The sequence below is a fragment of the Battus philenor genome, unplaced genomic scaffold (assembly GCF_028537555.1).
Source record: "Battus philenor isolate CCGP_79_NKW_IND1 unplaced genomic scaffold, ilBatPhil1.0.hap1 SCAF_28, whole genome shotgun sequence".
Taxonomy (NCBI): domain Eukaryota; kingdom Metazoa; phylum Arthropoda; class Insecta; order Lepidoptera; family Papilionidae; genus Battus; species Battus philenor.
Genome location: NW_027181691.1, coordinates 7,164,656 through 7,181,563, shown reverse-complemented (window position 1 = coordinate 7,181,563; position 16,908 = coordinate 7,164,656). Strand labels below are relative to the sequence as shown.

General features: G+C 32.6%; 1 protein-coding gene across 1 annotated transcript; it reads left to right on the top strand.

Moving 5' to 3' along the window:
* The first annotated feature begins 49 nt into the window (after positions 1–49).
* On the top strand, positions 50–16,706 carry LOC137925828 (uncharacterized). Its single transcript, XM_068769287.1, has 13 exons — positions 50–166; positions 872–960; positions 2,655–2,736; positions 3,807–3,888; positions 4,782–4,998; positions 6,504–6,633; positions 10,067–10,229; positions 11,490–11,601; positions 12,601–12,694; positions 13,700–13,764; positions 13,984–14,098; positions 14,304–15,128; positions 16,575–16,706. Exons 1-13 carry the CDS (start codon positions 50–52, stop codon positions 16,704–16,706), a joined length of 2,223 nt encoding a protein of 740 aa, XP_068625388.1.
* The last annotated feature ends 202 nt before the right edge of the window (positions 16,707–16,908 follow it).

The window sequence follows — 16,908 nt, the reverse complement described above, 5'->3', positions numbered from 1 at the left end:
GAGATGTTGCGCTATTTTAATATATTTATTATTCATTTTGAATAAGTCGATGTGCTCACGAGTAATAGATGCCGTCAGTCAAAAAAGTATCTACGTGTCCGAGTATTGTCCAAAGATGCAATTCTGCAAGGAAGGCACACATGTCATGTGCATGTTTTATGACAAGGTATAAATTATTTTAAAGTCCAATTTAATGCATTATATTGTATTTTTTATAATATCCTTTATTTATTGTACGTACGCTGTAAACTGCCCTTTCTATAATTTCTATAGTGTCCTTTCAAAGGTTGCCTATTACAGATGGATTCGAACGATGAGACTGCTTTTTGGATTACCGCTGCATAAATTGCATGACTTGAATTTCCTACACAATGTAGTTTTTTTTATACTATTAATTTATTTTTTTGGTGTACAAAAAGCAAAAGAGCACGGATGCAGCCGCAGTCCGATCATATCTGCACTTTTCTGAACGCTACTGTATATGACTCCTTACATGAAATGAACTGTTGGAATTGATAGACATACTTTGGCGGAATCTGTTGAAAAATGATAACTGCACAGAATTTAATATTTAAAAGTATACCTAGCTTAAAGGCTCGTATAAATGTTATTATATAGATATGCTAGTAGTAGAGTACATATTTACTCTACCACCGTGCTCGGAACGCAGATATACGCGCAAAAGCAACAGGAATCTCAACACTTGCTCTTTTCAAAAGGCCATTCTTTTATTACGAGTCGTGTAATAACTCCTGAGCAAGAATCTTATCCTAAAAATGTTTTTGATCTAAATATTCCTCTGTAAATGAAAGAGGATTTTATTTTACGCTATCAGTCTTCATTATTAAAAAAGATTTGAAAACTTTTACAGGAAAAAGTAATGGGACCACATTGCCTAAATTCTGCAAATGTTTCGATAACTCCAGTCTTGGCATCAAAACTTCTGGAAATTTCCAACGCGTGAGTACATATACAAAACTTAAAATCCATAATTATGTATAGATTAATTATATAGCAGATATTTCTTACTGATTTATTCTTTTATAGTGTTCCATTAAGAATATTTCCACAGGGCGTCTGGTGGCAGATTATTGTTTTTTTATACGATTATTCCAAAAAGTAATAAACCATGTGGAAGAAGGATGGGCGCCAATGCATTTTTTAAAAGTTAGGATTTTTACATAACTGCCTGGCGACAACATTGTCCATATTTTGGTATTCGATAAATAGAGATTCCACACAACAGCTTCAGCTATGAACACCCCTCGGCCATAGCCAAGTCGATCTTCAGCGACTTCCGAAACGTTAAACTAGTTAAAATTCATGACTTTGAATACGATATAGAGCAGTCTCAATTTAACTTTCAAAATATTTCAACGTAGTACATCTAAGGCCAAAATTCTGAAGGACATGTTGATTCATACATTTATTAATTAACCACATAGGATCGTAATTGCCACTTGAGTACATCATAAGGAGACTTCCAAGAGAGCCCAATTTGATAGAAACTTAAATGAACTGAGAAAAGCACAAGACACTCAGACGGGTTTTTGATTGGTTTTGATTACTTTAACAATTTCCTTAATATAGAACTAGTACTGCAGCAGAACATTTTCTATTTTTATTATCACTTATAAATCCACACTTTAATGGGATTGTTTAAAAGATTTCATTTAATACACTTCTTAAATTTATTACGTGATATTATTACAGTACTAAGAGGACATTTGTGTCTATTTCTTATAGGAATAAAATTGCATTTTAATTCTCATTACAATAGCTTGAAGGCGAAAACATCCTTTCTAAGAACTGTTATCTTCAATTATGTCATTTAAAGTATAGTTAGCACACCAAGAATATTCGATTTTTTAAATCTAATGTATAGTAAACTTGTCGTTATTAATATCTTTACGAAGCTAATTCAATGCAAATAATTTTAAGTAATTCTCAAAAAGAACTATCACTCCAGGTTATATGTAGGCAGAAGTTTATCAGTAAGTATCTTTCATGGAAGGTATACTTTTAGTTATGTCGTTCAGACGAAAATATGTACAATATACTATTTAAATTAGAAGAGATAAAACAGAAGAATTCTTAACTCTCCGTTTTTATTCTCAAACGTATTTAAGAACATACTTACACTACACTTATAAAACCTGTAACATAGTGAAATAATTAGATAAATTGTTGGTCATTAGTTCTGATCGACTAGTTATATGGTGTGCTTGGCAAAACCATTGTAACTACGTACATTGTTCGTCCAAACGATTCACAGCAGAAGGAATTCGTGAATTATTCGATATGAAAAAGATAACTCGCCTAGAAAAATATTTGTAGGATTCACAAGAAGTGATATCTGTTTTTCTATTTGTGCTGAAATTTATGTATTTCTCAGCCTTTTGTAATATTTACTTGAAGAGTTAATAAATTTAAATGATTTCTGATAATAATGATAAAATTAAATGTGAAATACTTTTGTGTACAATTGTAGTACAAATTCAGTAATAATTAGATACAGTCTTAAACATAAATATCATTTGCAACAACCAACTATGTACGCCATTGAGCTTTTGATTATTCTTACACCAGTATATAGGAAACACATAGTTCCTCAAGTTATTTTACTCAGTAAATCATATTTTATTATATTTTAGGATACGAAGCAAAGTCGCCTTGGGCAAGGAAAAAGGTAGAGGCGGCGCTCCATTGCCGAGGGGCTACGGGATGTTGAGATTGGTGAGATTTATTGAGACCTTTAAACAATTTTTGACCGAAAAAAAATTGTTAGTTTTATTTAAAAAAATACTTGAAAGAAATATAAACATGCATTCACAGAATGATCGGATATACTCGTAAGTGTAAAAATAAATGATTTTACAAATAATAAACAGCGTAATGATAATATTGTTTACTAAAAGTGTTTTCAAAATTTGTATAACTTCAAATTGCATTTTATATTTTTACTATCTACAGGCTATATATTGCATAAGTTGTTGCCGTGTAGCATTCTCATAGAAAAATTAAATTTCATCACGTTATACAGAGTGATCGCTTTATACAGAGTGATTAGAAATTGGGGTAAATGCTTTAAAGCTTTTTGTCAACAAATGGTCATTCACCCGTTTAAAAGGTTTACGCCTACAACTAATAACCCTTTATATAAAAAACATGGATATCTATGATACTAAAAAACTTCGAAACACTTAGAAAATTAAAAGTTATTACAATAATATAACGTATATATATAAAAATGATCATCAACTCATTATGTTACTTTTAATTTTCGTTCGTCGTCTATTTAGCCAATAGACGACCACTGGGCGTATTCGCCCCAAAGATATTTATTATGAAGAATATAACAAAATCGCCACACCTGGCAGGCGGGTTGGCGATTGCAGTTTTGTATTATGATATGCAGAAGACGCTGCTGCCCATGCTCCGGATACTTGCTTATGGGTAGTCCTATAAAATGAATGCACAAAGTATGAATTACATAAGATTACATCCCAGGGAATCAAACCCGCGACCTGAGATCGCATGTTTCGGTATTCTACCACTGGGCTACTCAAATTTTCTTTGCTTAGCAATTATTGTACAGTATAAAATTTTTTTCTTTTACATTTAGTTATTCTTAAATACAGTGAAAAACTATGTAAATATTTTTATTATAATGTTTACATAATACTCACTGAATACGCTGGTCTGAGGATGTTTTTACTTGATATCCTGTGTAATATTAAAGCGCCATCTGCCTCAATAATTCAATGTCCATTGTTATATACAGCCGTACGTTTTATATGTTGCAGCAATGGGATGAAGAATTAGCGACATTTGCTCAAGTGTTGGCGAACCAGTGCGTTCTCCGGCATGATATTTGCAGAGCCACCAGTTAGTATGACCATTAGAAATGTTTATGAAAATTATATATTAACATGTCTGTAAATTCACCTAAATTTTATAGTTTATTGTATACTCGCTGTATCTAACTCGCTTTCCGAACTTTATTAAAGCTACTCCTTGCGGATATAATTTAGTAGTCTTTGCCGAGTAGAGATCATTCAACACCGTGAAAGCAATATTCTTGCAAAATTTTAAGTATCCAAGCCTGATGACTATTGATTGAATTAAACAAAAAAAATCTGGTATTGAGCTTTTAAGAACATATTTATGCTCTGCCCTGGCTAGAGTAAAATACTGTTTTGTAAAATAAAATGCATGGCTGTTGTAAGCAAAATACTTGCATTGATGAAATTACATAGATCTTATGTACACCTATAAGAATAATGTACGATAAAAATATTCCAATACTTACGTATTGAATGGCATACCTTTTGTTGTGAAGACATTTGCCAAAACAATGTCCTGTTGCAGCGGCGTTCCTCGAAGTATATCATCTGTTATGATGGCGTTCTTTAAGTCTTATGTCTAACATAACATTTGACAGCTCGCTTTGAACTGACTTCGTACAAAGCGTGGTTAGTTAATTGTACGATAGGTGTGTAACTGTTACAAGATATAACAGATCGTATAATGCAGTGATTGTCTTTAAAGTTAAGTCTAAATTAATTTTTGTCTTCACTATTACAGAATATAGATTTCGTATAAAATTTTATACTTCATGGTTAGGCATATAACCTAATGTCAAAAAGATTCAATGAACATGAACCTTGTAAAATGTATAGTACCCCTTAATATTATAACATTTCACATTTGTATCTTGTTTACATTTAGTTAAGTACCTAAACCTATAAAAACATACTCGATACTATTTTTGATTACAGAAACTTTTCCCGATCCGGGTCAAACAGCGGGTCTGGTGCGATACACTTACCCGGATTGGAATTCTATATCAAGGGCCCCGCCGAACGGCGAAGAAAGCGTACCGGGTCTTAACGAAGACAAGTTAATATACGCTATTAAACAGAGCACGAAGTCTTGGTATATACAAAAGACTTCTGTGACACCCGAAATGATCGTGCGTTACCCTGATTGGCTGCAGTAAGTCATTGCAATATACTCTAAATAATACACAGATTAGGGTAGTCTTACCCTAATCCAGTAACCTATGGATCTACGATCAAAGATCGTTCGGATAATGCACACTTTAATTTGTCTCAATTAACAGTACAACAAAAAGGAAATTGCCAGGAATTTCACTGGAAGATATGCCCCCCTCCCCCTCCAAAGATCGCCACAATTGGCAATCCTGCGCTCTCTACATTCAGCGACTTGTCACGAGCTCAAGTATGTCATCGATGGATAGTGAGAGGATACCCATTCTTACCACCCCTTGGCACACTCTTGCTATCCAGGCCACTACCGTAGCCAGGAACAGCAGGGACCACCGGGGACTAGGGACCAATTTATTTAGTGTTTGGTTTATATAATTTAATTAAACACCTCGTTTACAACCGTGATCATGGTGATGAAAAGCTCTATAAACTTCTAAAACATAAAAATACAAAAGTACCGAGAAATACTCCGTAAAAATTTTTATGAGCAATCTAAGATGTGATTATGTGAAAATACTTAAACGTGAAGGGAATCATTTTTTTAGTCTGTACCCCACTGCGAGGCACGAACCTATCATAAAAATATCTGTGGGGATTTATCATAATCGCCTTGCTTCGCAAATAGATTGTCAATCTCTATGTGGTATTATAGTACGAAGAAGACGCTGCTGCCTATCCTCCGGACACTTGTTTCTGAGGAGCGGCAATCCTATAGAATTATTGCACAAGGTATACATTACATCACAGGAATTGAACCCTCTAGCTACTACCGCAAATTTCCTAACCGTGGGGCTGCCACTGCTCTTTCTCTCTCTCATATAGTATGCAGAACAAACTGCAGACAGACCAAAATTCTTGACACTTTAAACTTCTCATTTTGCGAAGGTACGAAAATACTATGAGTAAGAGGAGATTCAAACTTGCTCAAAACGAAATGTAAAAATAAAAATAGCGGAAGATTTTATCGACAAAAAAATTATTTTGCCTCACAGGCAAACTGAAACTCTTTTACGATTCATTAATAGAGAAAGTTGTCTAGAGTATGTGTAACAACAGCGCCACATTAAAAAAAAATTTTTCGGTTAAATTCAGCACCTTAAAAGGTTCTAATTTACTAAATATGGGAAAGACAAGTTTGTGTCATTTTTATATTTATTTCTAGCTGTGATATCCATGAATTTCAGAAACAGCGGTCTTTTTTATTATTAAATAAAATAACATCAGACATTATTTGCTCTCTTTTCATTTGGATAAAGCTTATAATTATTTATTATTTTCGCAATCTTCTGAGAAACAGATATTTAAAAGAGGGATTAAGTGAAAACAAACGTAGTAGATTACTTATAAATTTTCCAAACAGAAAATAATTATAAAACAATAAAATATTAATATAGGTTAATTTATGTTGTTTACTATACTTGGTTCTCCTGGCTAAGCTGTATTTTGGTGGGAAATCTTTCCTTCAATAAATAAACATCCGGATAATTTCAGACATCCGGCAAAACACGCAGGGAAACTTTATCTGGAAATGGTAACCGGCCACGCAACGCACATGGGCTGTGGCATCTCAGCTTACACCGAGTACACGTACAGAAATAACTTCGCCGCCATGAATTACAATGTAAGTTAGACAAACAAAACATATAACATATTAAATGACTATACAAATACGGTATATATATCAAGAGAACATAAAATTCACATGGACACAGTCTTTTATTTATTCGAATGAAATATTTCGTAATTACGTTACTGTTTATAAAACCAATAAAAATTACTGGATAACTATACATTGATTACAGGAGTGAAATCTTTAAGGAAGTGAATAAATAGCTCATTTGCCAAGAAAAACCATTAAACCCTATACATCTATTACCAATAATACCATGTAAAGTAATCACACTGAAATATGTCACATTATTTTTTTTATAGAAGTGCAACAGGTTTTTGTACTGTCACTTGCTTCTGGTAGTACCAAGGTCTGCATGGATAGATACTAAACAATAATTAATTTTAATATTTAGTAATGCGAATTTTAAAAATGCTTTTTCTTACTGTATTATCATTTCGTTATTTATTATTTCTGATATAAAATGTACCATATACTATTTAACATCAAATGAGATAAATATTCACCCCTTTAAAACTTTTGTATCAAATTAGAACGACTTTACCGATTTCATTAATTTTTTTAAATTACCTATCATAATATTTGTCAAAAAAGTTCTCATGGAAAATAATTACAAAATTGCACAGAAACTTATTTTTTTATAGAACTATAATAGTTATAGAAAATACATTTATTTGGTTTTAATGTAGAATAACGACTGTCGACTAGAATACGTCTATGAAATATTTAAATGATTATTATTTATATTATGTCGTTAAATAATGTACAACTCTGTGATAACAATAGATAGATTGATTCGCATAAAAGCGACTTAAATAAGGGTTCAAAAGGGATGCGGAAGGGACGTCAAGGATGTGTGACAAATGATATTTTCTTATTCTTGTCGTGTTATTGTGGAAATTGGTTTGGGATTTATCTCGTTCGATGGATTTACGAAGTTAAGCCGGGATTTTTACGTCGCCATTCGACAAGCGCCGGGAGATACCAACATTCTGTTTGTATTGAGGATGATAATAAAGATATAAACAAAATAGACTTGTAGATAAGACTTATGGCTTGCGAACATTTTTCGTGAAATAGTTCTTCAATATATGCAGCCATTTTATGAAATATTTTCATTTATTTATACTCTATTTATAATACACGTAATAAAAACGTTTGTTTTCTTCGTTAAATTCAAACTATATGTATGAGGCTTCTTTACTTAACTTGCAACGCCCAAATGTCGTGTCCGAAAATTAACAAATACTTCATGGGTGTGAGTGTACGCATATCATAAAGTTGCAAAAAATATCTCAGACCCTTCTTTTCTTAGTTTTAAATATACAGTCTATAGTCGCCCACTGCAAGACATATGCCTGAAAGATATTTAATATATATAGATAGACGGGTTAGCGATCGCCGTGTGGAATTATAGTACGCAGAGAACGCTGCTACCCATCCTCTGGAAACTTGTTTGTGAGCAATGGCAATTCTATATTATGAATGCACAAAGTGTGAATTATATAAGATTGCGTCCTTTTAATCGAACCCGTGACCTTAGATCGCAAGTCTCATTCCTCTACCACTATTGCACTATCAGGTGGCAAGCTTTTTGACAACCTTTGAATAAACTGGGACTAGACAACAATCTTTTTCACGCTTTTTATAAGAAAATTGAGTTGAAAGTCAATTTGAAGGTAAATCCATAATCAATATCAATAGAGAAAACATTTGATTCCAATCAGTTTTAAATATTAAAAAAGTGTACTCTTTCGGCAAATAATCATTTTTTAAATTATTATTTTATTATATAACTTGTCAATGTGTCAACATGATAATGTTGTGTGTATTTATACATATATATTATGTGTCTCGTATCATGTGTGTGTATATATATTTGTTACATAAACCTTTCACTCCTCTTTTGTTTTTAAACCTCGAAATACTCTAGTATATTTTTATCATCAAAGCCGTCAGCTGTAAATGACAATGACAATTTACAAACAAACGCCCGGAAACAATTTTCAAGCTGAACATGACATTAAATTTGCCGCTAGAAACATTGTTTGACCTAAACATTGTAATTAATTTTTTTACAGCATTGAATGATTAAAAGAGCTATTTTGCACATTATTTTTATATTTTATAGTAAATAATTGTTAAGATTTACGCAGTGCTATTATAATAAAATCTTAGTGATTAAACTTTTGAAATCACGTGGTGGCGTGAAGTAATGTTCCGCAAAGAATATTTCAGAACATTTAGGACAAAGGTATTATTATAGGCAGTATTGTTACATAGCAAAAAAATCACAAATAAATATTAGTTTATATGTGCTTCTATTGGCTTAATAAAATATTTAATATTAACATATTTTTGTAATATTAATTATGTGAAACACAATCTACCACAGCTATGAGAAGCAAGATAAGAGAGAGAAGGAATTAATTCTCAATTTGTAGTCATTAAAAGAAAATAAAAGTGAGAAATTAATATCAGTAACTATTTTGTAAAAGAAGGCGATATAATGTTTTTCCATTAAAGATAGCGGCAGTTTATAAGAGTACATCTTATATAGCTAGAGAAACATTGATACAAGATATATGGCAATAACTCTCGTAAAGTTTACAATTCTTTTAAAACCTGTATTCATCGACGTTGTTTTAAGCCATAGACGCTTACTGTAAGGCATAAACCTTGCAGTAACATATCTTTGAAAGGGAGAAAATATTCTTTTCCTTCCCAAAGATATGGGGTGACATACCACAATCAGCACGCTTGACCAGTGGGTTGGTGACCAAAGTGTGGAACTATGGTACGTAGAGACACTGCTGCCAATCTGGGAACTAGCTTGGATAAGATACGACCTGATACTTCTCAAAACTCTCATTATAATTTGTGTAAATTATAATCTGCTCTACATACATTGACCAATTCATACCTTACATCTTGTGACCCCGCCGTCGCATCTCGTCAATGTATAAATTGTAAGTTGAAAAAATAAAAGGCTATTCATGAGGTTTTATGGTAATAGATTGGTTAATGATTTCGGTTTTCTTTCAATTCTTAATTATTATTTATATTTAAACCATAAATCATTATTAATATATTATTTATGGTTTTTGGAGTAGAAAACAAATATTGACAAACGCTGCATAGGACTTGAACCCACAGGGTGAATAGATGACTATGTTAAAATCATCGGAAAACACTTCGCGCGGGGCTATTTTAACCAGTTTTATTGTAAATATATAAAGGAGGCCTTTGTCTAATAGTGGACGTCTTACGGAAGAAACGATGAAGATGATATTACTTTCTGTTTTTAGGAAATATTTTAATTTTTTACGATAAATTTCATCTCGTAATGACAGCCATTTTTTTTATTTATAAGATAAGGTTTTTCATTTCACTAATTATTATCGGCTAATGCGCTTAATTACAGTCCGTTCAAGTCATCTGCAACTTCTCCGCACGTCCGAGCCCTGGGACTTCGGTCTACAACACAGAGCCACCGGTCGATGCTCCCCCCGGATCGCAGTGCGGATGCCCCACCGGTTACGACGAAGACGATGACTGTCTCTGCAATGAAAATCCTAACTTCAAACGTATGTTTCCTTATATATTCGTTGAATTGTTAGGTCTTAACCTATCTTTCTTACTTATCTGCTATCGTATATCATAAATATTGTCAATATTGTACACAACTTAAATCAGCAGGTGCATCTGAATTTTTAATTCTCATAACTCCTAATTTTATTATTAATTGGCGTTTTCAACAATTAAATGCATGTAGTTTTGTCGGGCTTTTACAAATAAATAATAAATATAAATATATATTTAATAACGTATTCTAATAAATGCAGTATAAATTGTTCAAATGCGTACAGAATATAATGATGAAACATGTTTAAAATATGTCGAATCGTCGTTTATCACTTTTACAGTATTTATTACTTATGTGGGAAATAAAAATCAACTAGAAATTTTGCCTGGCAGAAAGCCAGAGACCAGATCAGTATGAGAAAGCTTGTGAAAATCTTCTATCCGTAGACGTAACTGCTTCGAGTGCCGTCGCCAGCAGCTCCTGATGTTTGAAAGTATTTGATGATGGAAAATCATTGTGAAGGTTTTAATAGGTATTAGTTCGACATAACATCCTTGTCCAAGTGGACGGCAATGTAGGTTTTTCGACAACTGACAACCAAATTGAACATCAATTTTATATATGTATATTAACCTGTTTGGATATAACAGAGCGCAGTATAGTAACCATAATTATACACTTTATATGCAAAGTTAACATGACGCTTTGTTATAAAATACAGTGCAGAATTAATGTCATAATGTGAACAGGCCTTAATCTTTACTAACGACGCCAAATGTCACTGTACTTACCGTTGACATTTACGATGTAAATACATAAAGAAGTAGTCGTCAACAAGTGATGGATTATATTTATATATCTACACCTGTTATTATTAAAATATATGTGTAACATATGCATTTCATAGCTGAAGAAAGCATGCTATCAATTATATTTAAAAAAGTTTTTTCCTACTAAATTTATAACACTGGTATTTGGATAGTGTAGCATAGATCAGTTGACAGAAGTTGACCTATATATTATCTCCTATAAGGATTTTACACTTATATTCAATCACCCTATGTATAATGGGAGACAAGGAGATTTCAACCAAACATCACACTAACAAGTATCATTAATTCTCATTTAAATTTACTTAGAGGTACATCCAAAAGTCAACGGACAATATATAGAACCGTATCACTTCAAACGTAAAGCGATATTATTTACATATTAATGATATGTAATTAAAGAAAGAAACTAAAAACATGTTTAATTCCAGCGGTCCCAAAGCCTCAGGAACATTCGTGCGAAGGTAAAAACTGCATACCGCCCGTCGTTTTACTGCCAATTATTGCAATGGAAGACGCGCCCACGCATAAACTGAGTCGACGGTGAGCCATTAATGTGCATATTAAATTTAAATATGGCTAATATATTTTTTGTTGGAATATCGCCTTTGCCGGAATCCTTCTAAATAGGTCGACGCATTAGTGGACCATGCTGTATTACGTATTATTAAAAACGTTTTTTATTGTAAGAACGAAACCATATAGTCGTGTCGTAGTGTAAACACCATCATAATCATCACCATTTCAGTCGTAGTACGTTCAATGCTAAACATTAGCCTCCCCATAAATTTCTAATAGGAATGAATGAAGTGCATGCACGCCTTCTGATGACCTAAACAAAGTGGCCTATCAACCATCTGACGTTATGCGTTGCACTTTTCGGTAAGTGGTGTTCACTCTAGAACCTTATGGAACCAACCGTCATATGTTCTGCGCGCTATATAGCTTACCCATTGCTACATTAACTTGTCTATTCGATAAGCAACTTCGGATAATTTCTTTGGTTTACGAATCTCCTTATACGTGATCTGATCTTACAGAAAAATCTCGAACATAGCCTTCACGATTTGTTTAGTTGCTGGCAGCTTGCTAAAGAGGCTTCAAGTAGAAATACTTTTGCGTTAGTAGTAACATTTCCTATATTTTATATCATAAACAATGATTGCCTATAAGCATTTACATCTACCTTTTGATTTGCAAAAGCGGTATAGGAATTTTGGATAGAAATTTTAAAATAGCTGAACTACAGGGCCTAACAAAAACTGAACTAGGTCTTATATTGCTTAAACTAATGTTTCTTTGGCGCATAAACCTAGGTTAGACCGCAGCTGAAAATGAAACTTGTTACACGTTTTACATTCCAATTTGATAGCGCACGGGAAAGTAGAACTTCGGTTTAACAGCACAAACTATAGTTATTCCTTATGTAATTAAAATTATTCACCTTATACATCAATTATCGTCAGATAAACTATCTGCATAACACAAATCACACCACAAAAACTATGAACATTGTACAAGAAGCCTAATTTTTTTTTTCAGATTTAATAATGACACGCAAGATCAACTGGAGGGCTTCGACATCTTCAACGATAACTCTGATAACTTTGACAAAACTCCGATACATGTAAAAGAGGTATTAATTCCACATAAATTTTTATTACATCGACTTTAAAAAAAAAAACAACGTACGCATACAACGGGAAAAACAATTAAACAAGCATTCAAGTTTATTATAACGAGTGAATACATACGTTACATTTATATTTCGTTATATTTCGTCCATTACATTTTGAGTTAAATAAAGAAAATTGGAACAGAAGACTCTCGTGTCGGTATGCTGTGTCCATACTTAGAATAATAACACGGATGTTCACCACCAAAATAAATTTTTCTGTCTTAGAACTGTCTTAGAACTTCCACTGCTTGACATGAGCTTCTCCCATAGACTTCCATTATGTATATGTGTGCCAACAATAGGCAAGGCCTGTACCGCAGGGGCAGTAAAAACACACAGGAAAAAAAAATAACCGTTAGTACTGAATTTAAGCTCTAGAAGAGACAATAAATATTTGATGTTGGGTAGAAAATAAAGAAACCATCCAAGCTATTATTTTATGGCTTAAAAAAATGTTTTCAGTCTCATCGTATGATAGAGATAATAATCAGTTGACAATTTTAAATTTGGCTTCACGTTCAGTGCAGTGTTTAATATCTTGATATGATATGAGCTAACATCCAGGGTTATCCGACGACTTTAATAACACTTATCCACCTCGTGAGAGGACCTATTACGCTGTATATACTGATCCTTGGTCTCTAATCTAGAACCTTAGAGAAACAGCAACGCGCGGCAGACCAGCGCGCAGAACAACTATAGACTTTCATTTCTCCACGGATATCCTCATCCTTCACTCGATCTTGAGCTACGTTTCCAAAAATCTCCCTTAATATAGTACTAAACAACGCAAAACTTTTTTATTCAAGATGGAAGCACAAAAAACTTTTAAGATAAATACTCTAGTGCATATTTTTATAATGCTTTGGAGAACCTGAGTAATAAGCTCTTAAATAATGACATGCTACATATGTATTTATATTGGTTTCCAGTCAAACATTGAATAAAAATATTTTTTTACAGGCTTACTCACATAATGACTTCGATAAAACGCTTCGTGAGGCGCGCAATAATTTGCATCAACCGAGGTAATCCAATTTATACCTACCCTTTCCCGCTCCCACAAAGCCATAACAGAGTTTATTCTATTTAGCTTAGTGGCTTTGCATACGATTTTTGTGGATAAATTTAATTTAACATGAAAACATCTATTTAATACGACGAAACGACCAAGCATGTCAATCATTTATGAAAATATTTGAGTAGTAAATCGAAAAGGTTAAAACATTTTAATGTTTTCATTTTAGATCTTTGGATGAGCACGTATGGAATCAACAGAACGGGAACAGTCCGAGAAATCCTTACACATCGGAAAATAGACAATCTGTTCACGAAGGCTCAAAACACATTCGAACAAATGCCGTAAGCGTTTTCTATTAGTACCGTTAAATATCATTTTACATTTGTCTCATCTCAAATATGTTCTTCAATTTAGTCTTTTCAAATCTTTCAACGCATTACAAGGTTATAATAGTATAAAAAAGTTGTAGATAATTGTAAATAACATCAACAAAAATTCAACAAATATTTTTGATTTAATGTGATATATATGTAATTGAATTTACAGAAACAATCATCTAAACAAAGCTTATTTTCAAAAGCAAACAAATTCAAATTACCGAAAATGCCAATAAAAAAAGATGTTCTACCTAGAAAAGATTTTACAAAGGTACAAAGTCTTGTCAACTCATATTTAAACAAAAGAAAATATTCCAAGAACATGTCACAAAGAGATGATCTAGACAACGATAGCCACGCCCTACATACGAAAATTTCAAAAAATATTAGTGGGAATTATATTAACCAAACAATAGAGCCTACTAATGAAGACGCGGACAAAAAAGTAATGCACTTACTTGACAACTTAGAACAAGAAGTAAAACATATAACTCTAGACGAAACCGAAAAGGAAATTGTAGATAATAAATTAAGAAAAATTTACGGACGTATAAGCAATGAACCAAGGGATTCAATATCTTCAAGGAAATCCAATGGCAACAGTTATAAAAGTAAATTCAACGATGCAGACATAGAAGACTTCCTTAAATATGAAAATAGAGTAAATGAACATTTAATGAATGATAGGAGAAGAAACCCGAGTAGCTTTTTGAGAGAAACGCTTAATCGAAGATCTTATAAAGATGACAATTCATTAAATATTCAAAAGCGATTGGTAGAGAAAGAAACAGATTACGATCAAAATCTAGGAGCTCTGAGAAAACGATCGGAAAAACCTATCAACGAAAACGAATACAGTAACGTTGAGCTAAAATTCAATAATAGATTGAATACAAGAAATATGAACGCTTTGGTAGAGTATGACCATACCCGTGAAAATAGATTAAGAGATTTAACTAACTACAACATGAATGAAGATCTTAACAGACGGGAGGTGAGAAAAAATGAAATGCGAAATGAAAGATATAATTCAAAAAACAATGAGGATGCACGTCTCCGAAATTATTATTTAGTAAATCATCTGGACGATGATGGGCAATTGAATTTTAAGAGACGAAAATTTTATCAAGAAAAAATAGATTACCTAGAACGTAAATTCCTCAAAGATCGGAGTCGACGGCGACATAATAAAGTAAGTGACAGAATAATTTGTTTGTCTTTTATCTGTAGAGATTAACATTTTTGTTAACTATACTATTCTGAATATAATAAATTTTAAAAGCCATTCGTAAAATTATATAGATTAACAAGATTACAAACACGTGTAGAGAATCTATTTTTATTTAACTAAATATAATTTTTATCTAAGTTAAAAGACTGTTGATTGCCAATGATTTTGATCAAGTCACGTGACATTGCCTCTGCTCATTAAGGTAAACTTAAACATCATGTGGAAACTGGCCTACCATTAATTAGACTTAGAGGAAAACTAGAAGTAATTGACATCCACCGCAGGTTAGAGTTGATCAAATCCGGGTGACCGGGAACGAATGTTATACGGCAAACAAAAATAAATTCACATTGAATTTGTTCACGTTAGAATTAGAAGGGAGAGGTGTAACAGCGAAAACTCTAGCCTGCTGAGCTTATTTCTGGAAGGGACTTTTTAAAAACAGCATCGTAGAGAGATTCGTAGAGTCGTCGTAGAGAGATTATTTTAAATTTTATTAAGCAGGGAGTTGACTCCAATCGGTGAATGTAAATGCCAATGCATTGCAAGGTGGCCTTCTTAACAACAAATATATAGATAAAAAATAATTCATTAGTTAGAGAAATATCAAATCTATTGTCTTAGCGCATCCGCAATATAAGCTAATATTTCAAAACATGAATTGAAATCACAATAGAAGTTAATTTTTTATGATCATTTCGATTCTCTCTCTGTCCAATAGACACATTATTTTTCTAAACAAAAAACTGCTGTTCTAATTGTAAAACCTTTTTAAGTAACTGTAAAACCATCGGAAAACGGATACAAGCTGTTTGTAATCAGTCTTGCTAGAAATCTATAGTAGAGACTTATGATAACAGTAGACATCTTACGGCTGAAATTGTGATGATAATAAAACTTCTGAAAAAATATTCCATAGCAAGATTAAGAATAAATGTGAAAGAGGTCACAAAAAACTGTCTGAAATTATATGTGAGCTCTTTTTAGATCTGTACGCATTTCTCACTTTTATAACAACGTATTTGAAGTTCAGAAGAGTATGCGTTTATAGGAAAGAAGAATTTGATTCTAGTTTCTATGAAATTGAGCTCGTCTGGAAACCTACTCATGACATAAATGATCACTATAAATGATCCAAAGTGGAAAAACATTATAAAACGAATAAATTTAGTCAGTTAAATATAAACAAAAATTCTTTTTACATTTTAGCCAGACGAAGATCGGCCTCTGCGACCTTTTCAACCGGATAGAAGCGAACTACCGATGAGACCCAGTCAGCCAAAATCAAGAAAGTCCGCGTTCTATATGCCAGACAGGGCACGGAGTGTTCATGGATTTTAATAAATAAATTTAAAAGGATTTTATTTTTATTTACTTCGTTTATTTACAGCTTGAAATAACTCCGACACACATACTTATTTTCGTGATCTGTATTAAGCAGTTTAAAAAAAATTGGTATTAACTATTTTAGCTGTTTTAAGTTTGACCGCACTTTATTATAATGGAATAGGAAAAGTTTTAGCAATATCGATTTTGTATTTAA